This window comes from Hipposideros armiger, unplaced genomic scaffold, assembly GCF_001890085.2.
Source record: "Hipposideros armiger isolate ML-2016 unplaced genomic scaffold, ASM189008v1 scaffold_142, whole genome shotgun sequence".
Classification (NCBI taxonomy): Eukaryota; Metazoa; Chordata; class Mammalia; order Chiroptera; family Hipposideridae; genus Hipposideros; species Hipposideros armiger.
The window spans coordinates 871,059-888,058 of NW_017731492.1; the positions used below are offsets into that span (position 1 = coordinate 871,059).

Below are 17,000 nucleotides of genomic sequence, written 5' to 3' on the forward strand. Positions count from 1 at the left end.
TCCTCTCCTGTCCTCTCTCATTCAAGTCAGTGATACTTCTTGACTGCTTCCTTTCTTCCAGGCTCTGGGTAATGTACTGGAAAACAACAGTGAATTGTGATTAAAACGTGAAAATGTATTAGTGAAAGGAAAAGTGTGCATGGGTAAAGTTTTAGCAAACAAATTGATCAGCAAAGTTCAAACGACAGAAAATTAGCTGACAATGAGAAGAAAGCCTATTGTGTATACTTTCCAAAATAGATTCCTGGTATAATGCAGTGGTTTCTCTCCTGTCCACCCTGGCTACCAGAAAGACTATATTTTTCCCTACCCCATGACATTTATTCCATCCACCCACTGCTCCTTATCAACTTGCCCCAGTGACCACTCTTCCAAAATGGCAAAAGAGCAAAAAGAAAACTCCTTTGTTTTTATCATCTGTTCTTCTATCAATCAAACTGAGGGTCAGATGAGGCATGTTGATGAGACTGTTATTTTTATTGTTTATCCATAAAAAATGGTGACATTACTGTTTTCCACTCTTCACAACTCTACCCCTCAGATGCTCTAAAATAAAGTGAAAAATTAAAAGTAGTGCTGTCATTCACTTGGACATAATGTGAATGGAAGCCCCACACTGTTCTCTGCTGACAGAAGAATCAGATCTGGCTATGATTCCATGGTTAAGACAAAGCACACATTCGCAGAGGAGCACAGCCTTGTAGCTGAAGGGTAAAACCTAAGTCCCAACGTACGGCCATGGGCCATATGTTTGTCCTTTAGTTGGAAAGGGGTTGATTGGAGTAATCATAGGACAAAATACACTAAAAATGTGAGCTTACCCAGTGGATTCATGAAAGCATCCCTCCAAACCAGGGACTCTATTCCTGAAATCCTTTGTTGTGAGAAAGGGAAAAATCACTTGTTTCTGAGCAGCCTCCCTGTACTAGGCTGCTTAGATATGTCCACATCTTAGTTGCTAGAAACTGTCCATAATATCTCATATGGCAAAAGAGAGAATATGACCTTATATGGTGAAGGATGCGATTAAGGTAAAGAGCTTGAGAGGGAGCGGTTATTCTGGATTATCAAGGTCAGCCCTACATGCAGTCAAAACGTGTCCCTATAAGAGAGAAGCAGAGGGAGGAGTTTGGACACAGACACAAAGAGGAGAAAGTAATGTGAAAATGGAGCAGAGAGAAATGCTGCCACAAGCCAAAGGATGCTGACAGCCACCAGATGATGGAGGAAGCAAAGAACAGATTATCTAACCTGGAGCTCCCCTAGAGAATGTGGTCCTGCCAACACCTTGCTTTCAACCCAGTGAAACTGATTTTAGAGTTTTGACCTTTGTAACTCTGAGAAATCAAACTCCTGTTGTTTTAAACCAAAGTGTTTTTAGGTAATTTTTATAGGTAACTTAGGAAACAAATATCCCTAAATTTCAGAAACTCTTACTTCTAAAAGTGTGATGGAAACAACGGAAAATCAGGAATGTGTCAGAATGTTTGTCGTAGTGTCACTACAGGGTGCTGTGGTTAAATTTAATTTGCATGTGACTGAAATGACCTCTGTTGCTGCCCACCTGCTTTCTATTAGCCTGTGAGTGGAGAGGCTCAAAAGAAGTTGGACGTATTTTTTAGGCCACAGAATGTAAGACTTTGCTTTAAGTGGCTCCACCATCTCCCAAATTTCAAAGCTAGAAATCGCAGAAGTGGGAAAAGAGTGGGTATTCGATACAGTTATGTCTCCTAATGGTTCAGCAAAGGCCATGGGGCAAGACAGAGACTCAGAATTAGGGGAGCATGAGTACAAGTTGAGTTTAATGCAAAGATAACTATATGGGTGGCTGTTAGAATAGAATTGATAAGTAATATAGAAGGGTATGCATTATAATGGGTGGATGTGGGACACCAGACTGGTGGGAAAAGTGTGCTCGGGGAGTCAGAAAATATTTTAGAATAGACATGACATAAAAGGTGGGACCACAAAGATGAGTAGAAGCTGGACAGATAAGCTCTAGATTGTCCTTATTTCTTCCTGAGCAATAGGAAAACCTCACTCCAATCCAGGCTTATCTTTTCTGCCCCCAAACACATTCTGAGCTCCATGAATTAAATGATTCTATCAATCTGAATCTCCAGATTGTTTTTTCTTTCTTTCTTTTCTTTTTTTTTTTTTTTTAGCTGAGCCATCCTGCCACCTGTTGGCAGCTCAGCTTGTGCCGGGCATTGAACCACTGTTGCTCAGAGCTCAAACTCTTGAGTGAGCTCTTAACCAACTGAGCCACTCGGCCAGCCCCTCCAAATTGTAAAATAGTTCCTGGACATATTGTTGGAAATATTTATGAATAAATAAATAAATTTAGAAGGGTGTTTAAATGCCACTTACAGGTTAGAAGAGGAAAAGTTATTGGATGGGCTAAGTGATGGGGTTTTAACAATGCCCCATTCATTTCCTAGAACATGGTAGGTGGCTGTAACTATAATTAATGATATATTATAAATAAAAATAATAAAACTGTTTTACAAGGCCTTTCTGATACCCTTTTAGATATGGTACAAGTTATTGAGATAGTATTTCTTGAAGAACATGTCCTTGTCTAGCTAATCTGACTCTTGATTTCACCAGATGTCAACATATGATTAGAAGTGTACACTTTCAGAACTGATGGCTGCTAGTTGGGAGGGGGTGGGGATGAGGGAGAAGGGGATGAATTAGACAGCATAAATAGGTAACTACAATATGACCACAGGGATATGAAAGACAGTTCGGGGACTAGAATTAATAATGTTGTAAATATTTTGTAGGGTGTCAGATGGTCACATGTCTTGTTGGGGAGACCACTTCATGGATGGGGTAGAGGCTTGATCACTGCACTGTACACCTGAAGCTGATGTTGTATAATATTGTATGTCAACTATAAGTGAATATATATATATATATATATAGTCATGGGATGTGGAGTATAATGTGGAAGTGGAGTCAATGGAATTGTAATAGATATGTATGATATATGATACGGGGGAGTGGGGGAGGGGTGTTGTCACTTTGACGGGTAAAAAGTATAACTATTGCACTGTGTTGTACACCTGAAACTAACTTAAAATAAAATAAATAAAAATGAAAAAAAAAAAGAAAGAAGGCTACAACGAACATCTTTGTAGCTTAAATTCTATGTACATTAGAATATTTTAATGAAAAAAAGTATACACTTTCAGGAAAGGAATTCAATACAGTCTGGTAGAGAGAAAAATACTTGGAGTCAAAAATTTAGACTTCCTCTTTAATTTTATTAATTGGTTAACTTGAATAATACTGTAAGAGCTAATGCAGAGTGAAAATTTGTATTCTCAATCCATTCTCTCGGCCTATAAATCAGACTCAAACAAAACACTGTAGCTCCTTTCTAATTTCAATAACTTCCCTTTTTCAAGGAACAGTGAACAAAGAGGAGGCCCAAAATGACTTCCACAAAGATAACACATGGAGGAAAATCTCCTTTTCTTTCCTGAACTTTGGATGATTTTTAATGACTGTTTTTCTTAAATAAAATGCAGACTTTAATTATTAAGTGCTCTGATAAAGCTTTCTAGTCTGTCTTTTGAGCAGTAGCTAAAATATGTCCTTTCTGTTTAGAAGAACAAACAAAAGTCAAAATAATTTTTATAATCAAGACATATTTTGATATATAAAATATATTTTGAATGATCCATGTTTTCCTCTTCCTTTTGGTAAATGTTGCACTGTTTCATTGTCATTTTCTTTTAGGTAGATTATTTTTACCTTTTTTAAGCTGCACATCCATCACTGTTATTTTAAAAATGTGAATACATTTTTCCAAATATAGAATCTCCTTGACCTTTAAGAATCACACATTTCTTTGATCTCAAATCTTAGTCCATACTTTTTCAGTGGCTGATGCTATAGAGCTATTTAAGGTTAAAGTAATATCACAGTTAATAGTTGAAAGCTTGCTGTATAAACATTAATAATTGAAAAAAATGAAGAATTTCCTAATTTTTATTTTAAATATTGGAAATAGATTTAGCACATAGACTCATATGCTCATATCTAGAATAAATTATACCTGTCAACACAAATTAGATATAACCAATTTACATATTAGTTAATTAATCTCTGTATTGATTCCCTAAATCAGAATCACATAAATGATGGTGTATTATTTGTTACAGTATATATAAATTTCAGGTTTAATTAGCCAGATATGCTTTCTAGACAGCACTTAATGGTGGTGGTGGATATTCCTTTAAATAAAATTTGAGGCAGCTATGCTGTCAGTTTTTCACTTGCTAATTCAATTTATGTTAGGAGTAGTTTCCAAAGCTACATTTTGGTAATCACTCCTATCACTGTATTTTGAAATATACCGACAAGTGAGCTTTTGTTGTGAGTCTTAGTTCTGTAAAATATATGGAGCAAGTAAATTTCCTCTTCCTGTTGCAGAATAAGCTATGTCAACTTATTTTAACATAACATTTATTGTTTAGTAGCCACAGTTAATAATGTTTTCCAGAAGGAATAAACATTTATCATTAAGAGTAGTGTTTTACTTAAAATTAAATTTGACTGCTCAAGCTATTTTGCTTCATTGCTCAATTTACTGTCATATAAAGAAATGATATGAAGCAACTAATGGCCGCTATAGTCTTAATAAGTTCTATATAAAGCTTTCTAACTTTCATATAACTGTTTTGCCCCTAAAGATAATTTACAGCCCCTTGCTAATACCATCTGTTTTTCCCTAAGGCCCCTGATGGAGAAGTAAGAGGGGCTTTGTTTCTTGAGGAGTTATGGCCGATAGGAAGAAATCATGACTTGAGAGTTGTGTCTTATGGAAGAATTCTTCTATGACTCTGGTAGAACTTAAAAAAAAAAAAAAAAAAAACAGCTCCCTGAAGTAATTGAAATGTTAGTTGTATTGAGGAGACAAAGAAATGTATCAAGTTGCCCTTGGTTGAGATATTCACAGATTATCTCTGTTCACTTCAGTGCTGGCTTATCAGATTATAATCAAATTCTTCTGTTGAAGCAAAGTCATTAAGAGTTGAGTTAATATAGTTGAATAGAGACAGAAGCAAGTACACCTAAAAAATTAAGACTTAGATATAGTGCTTTCCTTCTAAGGTAAATATACAATCAGTAAATTGGCATTTTATTTTGGTGTACACATTTCCAGCCTAAAGAATGAAAGTTTACAATATGTGATGTGGGATTCAGATACTACACGTCTTTAGAAAAATATAGTATAAATATGAAATACGTATTTTCATGATTCACTGACAGTGTTCTTTGATACTGTAATAGAAGTAGTGTTTGATTCTTAGGAATACTTTCATGGAAATCATGCCTCTTTAAACATGACCATGTTTTATCTTCCCTTTTTCATTAGTTATAACAAGACAGAGCTTCCTCCATATCTTTCATTTGTTACCTTGAGATAGCCGATTTTTGCAACTTCAGCATTCCTCGCAATTTCTTGCCCCACTCAACATCATTCTTCACACCATCATGATATATTTGTTTCGCTTGGAAACACTAAGTCAAGTTCTAAAATTATAACATATGGCCAATGTGCACTGTCTGCGTTTCTAAATTTTGTTGAATGCCTCCATATAAGTAATTTTATTAAAGATTTATAGACTCATGGAATGTTCAAGATCAAATGAGCCATACTGATGAAGACTAGCATTGTGTCGGTGAAGAAATTAAGACCCACGGAGTTTACTGACATGCCAAGACTGATTACTGGCATGGTCATGTATGAAATGCAAATCAAATTAGAGTGACATTTTATTCTGCTAACCATTTGGTAACATCATTTATGCTCATTCCAAAATCAGTGCAAATCCTAAAATATAGCAGTCTGTGTTCCAATTCTATTGTTAAAATGCACAACATGATGAACTAAACATAAAATCAAATACCATAATTCATTAAACAGATGTAACAGTAATTAATATTGTAGTTATTAGAAAAATAAGCGATTGTTGTGCTTTCATGTGTAACTGATGGAGGAGACTCATACTGAAGACTAGAGTGAAGGCAAATCAGGGACACATGAGGCTAGCTCAGTGCAGGGTGATATGACGTAGCTGCCTCAGAATATGTCCCGTAAAGAAACGCTGGCAGTGGTGCAAATTCTTCTTTGTTTCATTTTTCCATCTATTAGAAACATAGTAACAGGTATATTGGTATGTAACTATTTAGTGCCTTGAATGGTGAATGGTGGAATATAGTGTATTTATGTATAATATATATCATAGTGTATAATATATATCATGGTGTATTTTATATATATAAAATTATATATATGAAATATATATCATAGTGTATAATATATATCATAGAGTATTTTATATATATAATATATATATATATTATATATATAATATATATACCAAAACAAAAAATTATATATATACATCTGTGCTGACAAAATACCTTTTTATTGACTAGAAGCCTAAACTTGGTAATAATTTTTCCTAATGTATCTGAAGAGCAAATAAAATAATTTGCATAATTCTATGCCTTGTTTTTGATTACACAAAGTGAAAGACTATGCGAGTAGAATATTTTATTTTATTTTTTTTCATTTCTCTCTGCTCCATTTCTGTAATTTGTAAGTTTTGAAGTGGTGGTATAGAATAATGTTTCAGGTTTTCCAGCAACAACATGGTTATTTTTCCATCGTATTTCTTATGAGATGAACTCTGTGTCCAGGCCAGATTTTTAAGTAGTCTTTTGGCAGAAATTACAAAATTGAAATGAAGACAATGTGTTTAAAATTATAGGTTTCAAGAAAAAATTTTGAGAGAGGAACAGTGGGAGCTGGGGAGGAGGAGGAAGAGAGAATAATAAACTTAATGCCCATCTACATTTTATCAAAATTTGAAATACATAGCTTGAACTTCTTTTCCTACAATGAAGATTATTACTACAATTCTTAGTAGTCTTTGGGATCTCTTTTTTTTACATTTGACTTATTCATGAAAATAAAATAAAAAGCAAAAAGATGCAAATGTTTCCAGTAAATCGCCTTTTCTCATCGTGATATAGACATCAGATTACCTTCTCCATGAACAATTTTAATAAGAAGTACTGATTTACTAAAGTGCTTCTAAATATTCATTTTGTATAGATTGCATACTTTGCTTATTTTTACCCCTTTACCCCCTCTCTATGTATATTGTTCACACAAATAGGCAAAGCAATAAAGCAGTTTAATCAAAGTTGAAAAACAAATAAATGTTAAGTGAAGGTAGCAGAAGAGAAGCTATTCTAAATCAAAGCCTACTGGATCTATTTTGAAAGTTTCTGCACTATAAAATGGGCACAGGCTATCAGTCAACTTATTAAGTTGCTTCTCTAAATACTGGTCATTGCTGGGAAAGTGTAGCTCTTTATTGCTCTTTCCTCTAAATGTAAGCTGCTCTCATTTTCAGACATATTGCGTACACCGGGTGAATTAGGTGTCTGGTTTCTGAAGCTGTTCCCAGTGAAATACTAGGGTGGCTCTTTAAAAGGCCCCAGATGTGTGAGTCCTTTATTGCTGAGCAATTATTGCTTCTGTTTTTGAGGCTATCAAAAATATGTCACAACTATGAATTAAAACAAAGAAAAAAACCCTCATACGATAAAATATACCTAGTCTATACGTGCCCACCAGAATATTTTTAAGGAATGTCTTCTCACTTTATTATAGGAAAAACCTTCATTTGATATATAAAACAAAAGATCATAATGAAGGATACAGTATAGATTAATACATTGAAAATAAAAATACTGTTTCTGATTCTAATTTATCTTCAACAGTTGGAGTGACAGCGGAGAAGAGGTATGGCGCTAATATAAATGTATTTGTTTTTTTTAAATAAGTGCACTAAATGTAGTTGTTTTCTTTATTTTTCAACAGTATGAAAGATGCAGGAGTAGGCCACAAGCAGTGGAGGGGTCCCATATCATCGACCTGCAAGCAATGCCCAGTGGTCAATACCAGTCCTGTTTGTGGTTCAGATGGTCATACCTACTCTTCTCAGGTAAAGAAAATTACAGACTTTCAGTATGAAATACAAAATGCATATCTATTAGGAAGTGATTAAAACTATTAGTTCTCTAATGTGGTCAACCCGATAATTATTTAACTTTTAAAATAATGAGAATAATCTCACAGGTTTGAAATATGATTCAATGTGTATTTGTTTCTGCTGTATCAGGATTTTTTTAAGTTTTAAACACTGAAATTGGCAATGCTCTGAATCCTCAAGTAGTAAAACCTTGAAAAACAAAGAAAAAAGGAATTTTCTTTGTTGCTGTTATGAAAGAGGTCAGAAATATTACCATGCATATAATACTGTTAATATTATTACAGCAGTAGCAGCAGCAATCTTGCAATGTCACTACCTCTTTTACCTCATATGTTATTTCCTGTATCATCTCATTTAACCCTCCCCAAATTCCTTTTAACAAATGAGAAAACTAAAGATCAGAAGGTTTTAGAAAATTTCCCATATTCGTCTGACATTACAGGCGAAATTTGATGCCTTCTCTGATTCAGTGTCTCTCTTCTGTCCTCTACATTAATTAGCTTCTTATTTAGTGTCTCATATTGTTCAAATATTCAGGTGTTTTTAAGACTTTTATCTAATTAAATGTTGATGATTTTCTTGATTGTGTGACGGAAAGGAATACAGGCTCACAACCTCATACCTCACTTTGGGGCCAGATACATTGATGAATTTAGATTTAAAAAATGTTTTTAAAAAGGTAATGTAGCATCCCAGTAGGACCTTACTAGATAATTAAACATATTAATATCTTTTTGAGGAACTATATGAATATTCACATTAAATAGGATATAGGAAGTCTATAAAATAACCTTACCTCAGTTTATGTTTGTTTTTGCTTACTGCAAAATGAGTTCCAAAAATGTTTGGCTAGCTGAACGTTTTCTTCTGTGGATACCTCTTTATGAACCATGCTTCCTCTCAGTGAATATTTCCCTATAGCTTCCATTTGCAATTTACAATTGTTAATCTTGGTAAGAGCACTAAAATGATAAAATAGATTAATTCAGTCAATAAAAACATGCATAGTACTTATGGAGTGCCAAGTACTGTGTACCCTTAACGAAGATGCCATGTGCTTATTTGCTAAAGTTGTAAAGATGTATATAGAGGTATAAATATTGCTAGGAGAGAGGACAGTGTTTCTTTGGAGAAAAGGGAGTGTTTGGTCCTCTCAACAAGGCCTTGATCTTAGTGAGCTTTGGCTTTGCAAGCTTAGGAAATTCAGATTGTCAGCAGAGTGGAGAATGAACCTATCTCAAATTATCACAAAAGGTAGTGATGTAAAAACCATTATATTGATTTATTGCATTACAATAAAGGATGCAGATTATAATATTCAAACTGGTAGGTGGAGCTACATGGGCAACAAATGTTCATCTTAATTTTACTTGATGAACATGGATGGTTGAGAACATTGAATTAAGAGAGAGATTGGATTTTTTTACTGGAAACCAGCTAAGATAGGACCTTGTCTTTCTCAGCATTAGAAATCTATATGCTGGAGCTACTGACATGTTTGTATCCAGTGTGTCATTGTCCCTGGAGAGGGCTAGCATTAGTTCACCACCTACTTGTTTGGGCTTCTCTTTAGGATGTTCCTAGTAGATAATCAGTCTTTTCACAGTTTAATTGCATAGGACACAAAGTTATAATCACAAGTGATCTCTACCTGTAAAGACCATATGAGAGGCCTTGTTTGATGGTTTTAGAGAAATACAGTTGTGATACTCCCACTCGAGACTAAATAAAGCTACCGTACACAGATTGATTAACATATATTTCCAATTCCGTGGGGTTTCCCCATTTTTTGCCTTTGTATTGGGCATACTGTGAAGCCCCAGATTACAAATCTATGGCCTTATTTATATTGTCAGTAAAACCATTCTAAGTAATCCACACTTGAATTAGTAATTTGATATTTTTTTCATATATTTTGCTTTCAATAAATGCCTTATTTACATAGGAAGATGTAAAACAAACATGGCTCAAATGAATGTGCATTTTTTTGGCAACCCCAAATCACCATCTTCATTTCTGTTGATTTTTCTACTTTGGATCACCAATCCTAGTCTTAAGTGTGTGCACTGACAGCAGTGCAGCTGAGCTGTATATAATAGTGAAATAGAGATATTTGCCTAGTAAGAACTTATATGAAAATCTCCTTTTTAGAGTTTATTGGAAGTTTACTTGTTAGATATTTATTGGATTTAAATTCAAATTAAGGCTCTTAACTTTTCTTTTTGTGAGTAAAGTAGTGCCCTAGACTGCTTAAGTGCTGGATCATGAACAAAGAGAGTCAAGTGGCTTCTTGAGATGGTCATTTATTATTTCCTCTTGTCTACTCAACAGTGGAGGATGATAGAAGATAGTTGCAGGGGTCACACAATCTTTCTCTAGCTTTGGCTCATTCTGCTTTATCAAGAGATGAAGCAAACTCTGATGGGGCAAATTTAAACATCTCTTCAGGGCTTTTAGGCTTTGAGCTCACAATAGTGGTGAGGTCCAAATTCTAAGCTCAGTGTGGTCCTTGAAGCTCCTGCTTGAAGTTTCTGATTGCCCAGTTGAGTGACCCTTATGATAAAAATTAGCCAGAAGCCAGGTGTGGGACCCTACATCCAGGATGGAAGCCCAGTCCTGCTCTCTAGGCCTTCTTATCATTTTGTATTTTGGACGCTTTGCATTGATATACTGGTGTTTTTTTTGGGGGGGAGAGGTTATTTTACTACTACAAGTAATATTCCTATGAATGCCATTTTAGACCCACGATGTTTCCTCCTTTACTTCAGCTCAATTTATAGAGATGAGATTATAAATTTTACTTCCACTCTACAACTGCAGTGGTGGTGAGGTCATTACAAAGTATAACAGGTTCAGGAGCTGGAGGATGGAGTGAGAAGGAGAGTTATCAGAAAGTATCCAAAGGAAGGTTTTAGTCAAATGACGTAACTAGAATATAATTTTGGAAAGTATATTTCATTACACAATGTTATGTACACAATGTTATTTACACAATTTTAAAATGCATGCACAGAAAGACAGAGGACCAGATGAAGAGCTATGGAAAAATAGATTTAGTTGAAAAAATATTGGGACTTTTGTGATTTGCATGATAAGTATTTTGGTAACATTATCTGATTTTTTTTTTCTGTTAAGAAAAACGATTGACTTTTCTTTAGAAGTTGAATGAATCTTTCTTTTTAACAGAACCAGTCTTTTTTGAATTCTTTCAAATTCAGCAATGCCAGAAAGATCAAAATATAAGTCTGTTCAAGGTTATTTGAGAGGTAATCATTCCTGAAATTGACACAAAAGATGAAGGCCTTTGTTTCTTTCCTTCAGGCAGTCTATTTTGATTGTGTTGTCAAGCTTCAGTAAGAACTAGGAATTGTTCTCCGATACAGCATCTATATCAGACCATGGATATATTTATCACTGACTTGTGTAAATTGCATACTACATTTGCAGAGCAGAAATCAATAATAATATTAATGGTTTAGAACTCAACAGGGCATCCGTAATATAAATTTTCTGGGGACAACACATTGGATGATTTTGAATTCTTTTCTATCATATTTAGTCATGCAGTGCTTGGCAATTGAACTAAATAATGGTGAATTCCTCAGGAATGAATATTGTTTATAAGATTCTCTCTATCCCTCTCCCTCTCTCCCTCTCTCCCTCCCTCTCTCTCTCTCTCTGTCTCTCTCTCTCTCCCTCTCCCCCTCCCCCTCCACCTCCCTCTCCGTGTGTGTGTGTGTGTGTGTGTGTGTGTGTGTGTGTGTGTGTGTGTGTGTGTGTGTGTGTGTGTGTGTGTGTGTGTGTGTGTGTGTGTGTGTGTGTTTGTGTTTTCAGGGGAGGCAAATAGGAAGAATACCCATTTTATACTGGAGTTCCCACTCTGACTGCAGAGGTAAAACTTAAATTGATTTGGAATATGAGGCCCTGTGAATCTGAATTTTGAAAGCTCCCCAGGTGGTTTTTACATTGTAGGCATCGTTGAGTACCACTGTTGCATCTCTCCAAATGATTGCTTTTGACATCTTAAATATAAGGGTTTTTAAAATTTTTAAATAGAACAATAACTTTAGCATTAAAGGCGAAGTGTTGACCTTTGGTTGCAATTTGAGAAAATGCCATTTTAAGTTCCAACGTTCTATTATCTGTTAGTCTTTAATTTGTTTTTCCATGTTTGAGGCATTTTGTTACTTACTCTTAATAACAGTGACTAATTCTTGTAGCTTTATGTACATTTTGAAACATAGAAAATTTCTTACACATCACCATTTTGATGTGTTGCATCTGTTAGTATTTATTAGCATTAGTATTAATAGCATTTAACTGTCCTATCAACCTTTCTTTGAATACTTTGTCTGAGCTGAGATAATTTTATGTTGGGAAGATCAACAGTCAGAAATAGATGTGCACTGTTCTATGTAACTGCTTTTCAGCATAGGCTAGGTTTTGCTTTTGGCTTGGGTATGACAACTTGATCAAGATTACAACTCCAGCATATTATCAGAATCATTGACTAGGATAAGCTCTTATTAAATCACTGAGCATTAAAGGAAATAATATGAGTTAACTTTATCGTATAAAATCTCAGATTTAAAAAGACTTCAATAGGACATCTAGGACAAACTTCTACACAATATGCAAGTCCCTGATAAGATATCATGTTCTGTGAGATAAAGGTCTACATTTGAGCGGAGTTCTAATTGTCAGAAAAGCTTTCTCTCCTTTACATTGATTTGGCTTCAAACACTCCCTATTCTTACCCCCTCTGGCATATATTGATGTACAAAATATATAATCTGTTTTCTTCCGTTATTGGGGAAAATGTGAACTCCTAAATATTTCATTTCAAATGTAACAAGAAGCTAAAAGACATTTGCAAAGCAGCCTAAGGGGTAGAATATTATTTACTTTTTTATAAAACTCTATTCCCAGTCTTTTAGAATCATTTCACACACATTTATTTAGATACTTTTTTTATAATATAGCTCACTTTAATTTCATCTAAGAAATTCAATATTGTTTTTGTAGAAACCCAAACTTTTATTTTGCCCTAATATTTAATCATATTAAGTCATATTATATTATATTGTTATGTTACTAATTTATTTGAACATATTTTAAGGAACCAAAAAAGAGTATGGTGGTAAGCATAAAACTCACCTGATAGAAATGTGTTTAGAGTCATTTGTTAGTCTTAAGTGTTCATTTAGCATGCTGTGGGCATTAATTATTTCCTTGGAGGTTGATTGAGAGACAACTTCCAGTATAATATTTTGTTTTCAACCAAAAATCATTCATTCAGGAAAAACTAATTAATATGCTCCTCTTCTATAAATATGACATGTTTGGCTTAAATATCATTGCCAAGTAAACATAAAATTGATTTTTTTCAGTTGAATTTGAAAAATTAGAAATAATCACTGAATTATCATAATGTTGAAATATTTTCTAGGAAAATGTGGAGTGAAAATAGATTCCAATTATTTTGCTCTTCAATCCTAGATGCATTTTCTCCTTAGAATATTTGATATGTATAGAATATAACATGTTGAACAATTTAGTGTTTTAAAATTTACTAATTCATTATTAGTGTATGTAAACATTGTATGTAAACACACAGGTAAGGCAAATAATTTATAGTGATGGATAATTTTTGTTTTGCAAAAAGAAAAAGGAGAAATGAGAAAATTAAGTTTAAACATGAAAACCGTGTGTGCCATTTTTATAAAAGGATTCTCATAGCAAGCTAGCTGTAAAAGTTAGAGAGACTTATTATGTTCCCAACTTTGGTCTACATGGACTACTGTCAGGAAACGTAGTGAGCAGTGTGATCGAAGTCTATGTTAATTTAACAAGAGAATACAGATGGCTGAACCAGAATTGAGCTTGAATCCCCAAGCCCCCTTTGGATAGATTGTCACTCGGAGAGCACGGCAAACAGGCCAGCCTGCAATTACTGTTAGGGGAAGGAAAGAAAAAATCCTGAATGTTTAAAATAGTTACCTACAACCTCTTTTCATCTTGTCCATTACCCAGGAGCCAGTTGAGGGTATGTTACCTTTCCGGATATAGAGAAATTCAATGACCAAATTGTCTTACGAGGGTGAGGGAGGTAGAGTGAGAAATCTTTTTGAGTAGAATTTTGCTTCCAATATCAGATGCTTGTGGACAGTAAGGAAAATGGAAGGTCCATTAAATATCTTGCCTGGTAGCCCATTGTTGAGTAGAGTCTGATGAAATCAGACTACAACTAAGCCAAAAATGTCAAACCCATTACACTGATTAGTTTTAGAGGAGACAGTGATGTGTCCAGAGGCAGCTGATGGAACTGGAATAGCAGCAGCATCTCCTGAAAAATTGTCAAGAGAGACTTGCTTGCTGGGTGGCTTCCACATTAACCTCTTGGGTTTAACTGTTATAGAGAACCAAGTAGAATGCCCAAGGGAAGAAAATAGTCTTTTCAATACCCAAAGAATCCAGTTAGTTGTTGTGACTACTTTTTGGTGATGGTGAGCAAAGAGATACCAGTTTTCCTTCACTGTTGGAGTGACTGAGCATTGTGAATCCATCCAGATAGTCCTAAGAAACATAGGAGCGGGCTCCTAGATATTGTCAGGAGTTCATTAGCCATCTCTGCTGGCAGAGGTGTCATAATACTGCAGTCAGAGTCATTGAGACTGAGGATTCTGATTTGTCAACCAGTAGGGCATCATCTGTGTAGACAAGACTTTAGACATTATAGTCTGTAAGCACCTGGTGGTGGCAAATGGCAACGAAATTTTTCCCACTAAAAGGAATTGATATGTGACTCTTGGCTCTTCCTTGATGAGGAAGACACCACTCTGGCACTTACCAGACAGCGAAGTACAAACACATAGCACATCGCTGCCTGCTATACATTCAGATGTAGAAGAAAAACACCCCCCAGAAAGGTTATGTTGGCTTACTGCCCATGTCGTAGATCCTGCCAGCTCAATCCTGTGTCACCTTAACAGAACCAGACATGATGTTTACTTGGGTGCCTGCAATCAACAGAGCCATAAAAGTTTGAATCTCTCCCCTACAATGGAGTTCTTCAGTACCTTTGGATGAGTGTATGTGGCCTCTCATTTGGAAATGTGAAAACTTTTACTTATTCTTAAGATAACACCACTTCTGCCTCCTACCCTGAGGCTATTAAGCGATGGCCAAAGTACTATTTGGATAGTTGCATTCAATCCTATCTCTTGCTGTTCAGACTTGAAAATTTTAATAACAGGCAGAAGAGTACATGAGTTTTTCACCACCTTTGCCTCATGACTTAGGTGACAGCATTCACTACTGTATCATGGGGAATCTTCTTATATCTTATAATCTGGCCTATGGGCTTGGTGTCTTTTACTTCTAAAAAGCCATATCTCTGTCAACATCCCATCCTCATTTTCCAGAACTGTTAAGACTGTGAAGGGTCTAAGATTTTTACCCCACTTGCAAAATGCCACAGTTTCATGAATGCTGGCAGAAGACAGGAGACTCCTGGGTCAGAAACAAGGAATTTACTTATGCCACAAGCAGCAGCATCTTCATATTTGTGTCAATTCTCTTTTCCCCATAAGTCCCACAGGGGCAATGCATACTGGCCCAGTTGGATGTACCACACACTTTGGGTTTATGTCACATCTAAGTAAACCTTGGTATTTTTATAATAGGCTGCAAACAAATCTGCCCAAATGTCGCCTCATGGGGAGATATTACTTTATTGGGAAGCATACAAATCTACCCCGTCCCCCAAAGGAGGTATTATCTCTACCTTGCAAGGGTATTTGCTATAAAAACAAAATTGAATAGATAATACTAACAAAAGGCTGTCAGTGCCTCTGTTCCAAAGATGTAGAGAAACACAGATGATCCACAGGGACCTATATCCTAACCCTACAAAATAGTAGGCTAGTTTTATTAATGTCAGAAAAACTATTATATATTTTCAGATAAAAGCGATAGAAGATGAAGATGATTACTTGTATGTTAATTCTCCTGGAAAAATCTAACACAATAATTCAAATCTTCTATGTATATAATAAAATAATTTCAAGATATATAAAACAATTTGTACAGGGAGAAAATATCAAATCTCACTAACACATTATGAGATTTCAAAACTCCTCTCTTAGTAAATGATGGAACTACAGGGGGGAAAAAAATGGTTAGGTTCCTCTCCTCACTGTCCTGGCTCAAAATAAGAAAATAGGACCCACTGCAGACTGGTGAAGGGAAAGAGTTGAACCCTGTGATATAGCCCCGGGGAGGTGTGCCTACCTGTGTCTAAGGACATAGAGTATTTAGTGGGGAATGTTCCTGGAATTTCGGTGCTGAGGAGACGACCAGAAAGATTGTGAGAATGTTTATTTTGAGCAATTAAGAAAATAGATTGAGCATATAAGTAAATCTTTGTTTCTCATTGTTGGAAAAAGTAGTTACAAACATGGGATGTAAAGAATCCTGAGACATTAGATCAGAATTGGAGGGATCAGCATGAACTCATGTTGAGTATTTTTGGATCTTGCTTGTGTGTGTGTGTGTGTGTGTGTGTGTGTGTGTGTGTGTGTGTGATGAAAAAATGTATACATAGTTTAAAAGAGGAAAATTGTAATACTCGATATATACCAATAACAAAAGATGAATATGAGTCACGTTTGACTTCTGCAATTACAAGAGGTGCTCAAAGTGGTTACCATCAGCATCCAGACACTTCTGATCATGGCGAACTACTGCTTGAAAACATTGACCAAAGTGTCCACTTGTATACATTTTTTTGGCACCCAGTATGTATGTATGTGTTTATGTATGTATATTTTATATATACTGATATATATATATATATATATATGTGTGTGTGTGTGTGTGTGTGTGTGTGTGTGTGTGTGTGTGTGTGTGTGA

The 17,000-nt window shown here is 35.2% G+C and overlaps 1 protein-coding gene across 5 annotated transcripts in view; it reads left to right on the plus strand.

The window, feature by feature from the left end:
- Nucleotides 1–17,000, plus strand: part of SPOCK3 (SPARC (osteonectin), cwcv and kazal like domains proteoglycan 3) — a 363,483-nt gene that overhangs the window by 242,342 nt on the left and 104,141 nt on the right. For all 5 annotated transcript variants that reach the window (XM_019650566.1, XM_019650568.1, XM_019650564.1 and 2 more), the window contains one exon: nt 7,916–8,039. In XM_019650566.1, the coding sequence (XP_019506111.1) occupies nt 7,916–8,039 (124 nt within the window). The remainder of the gene's footprint in view (nt 1–7,915; nt 8,040–17,000) is intronic.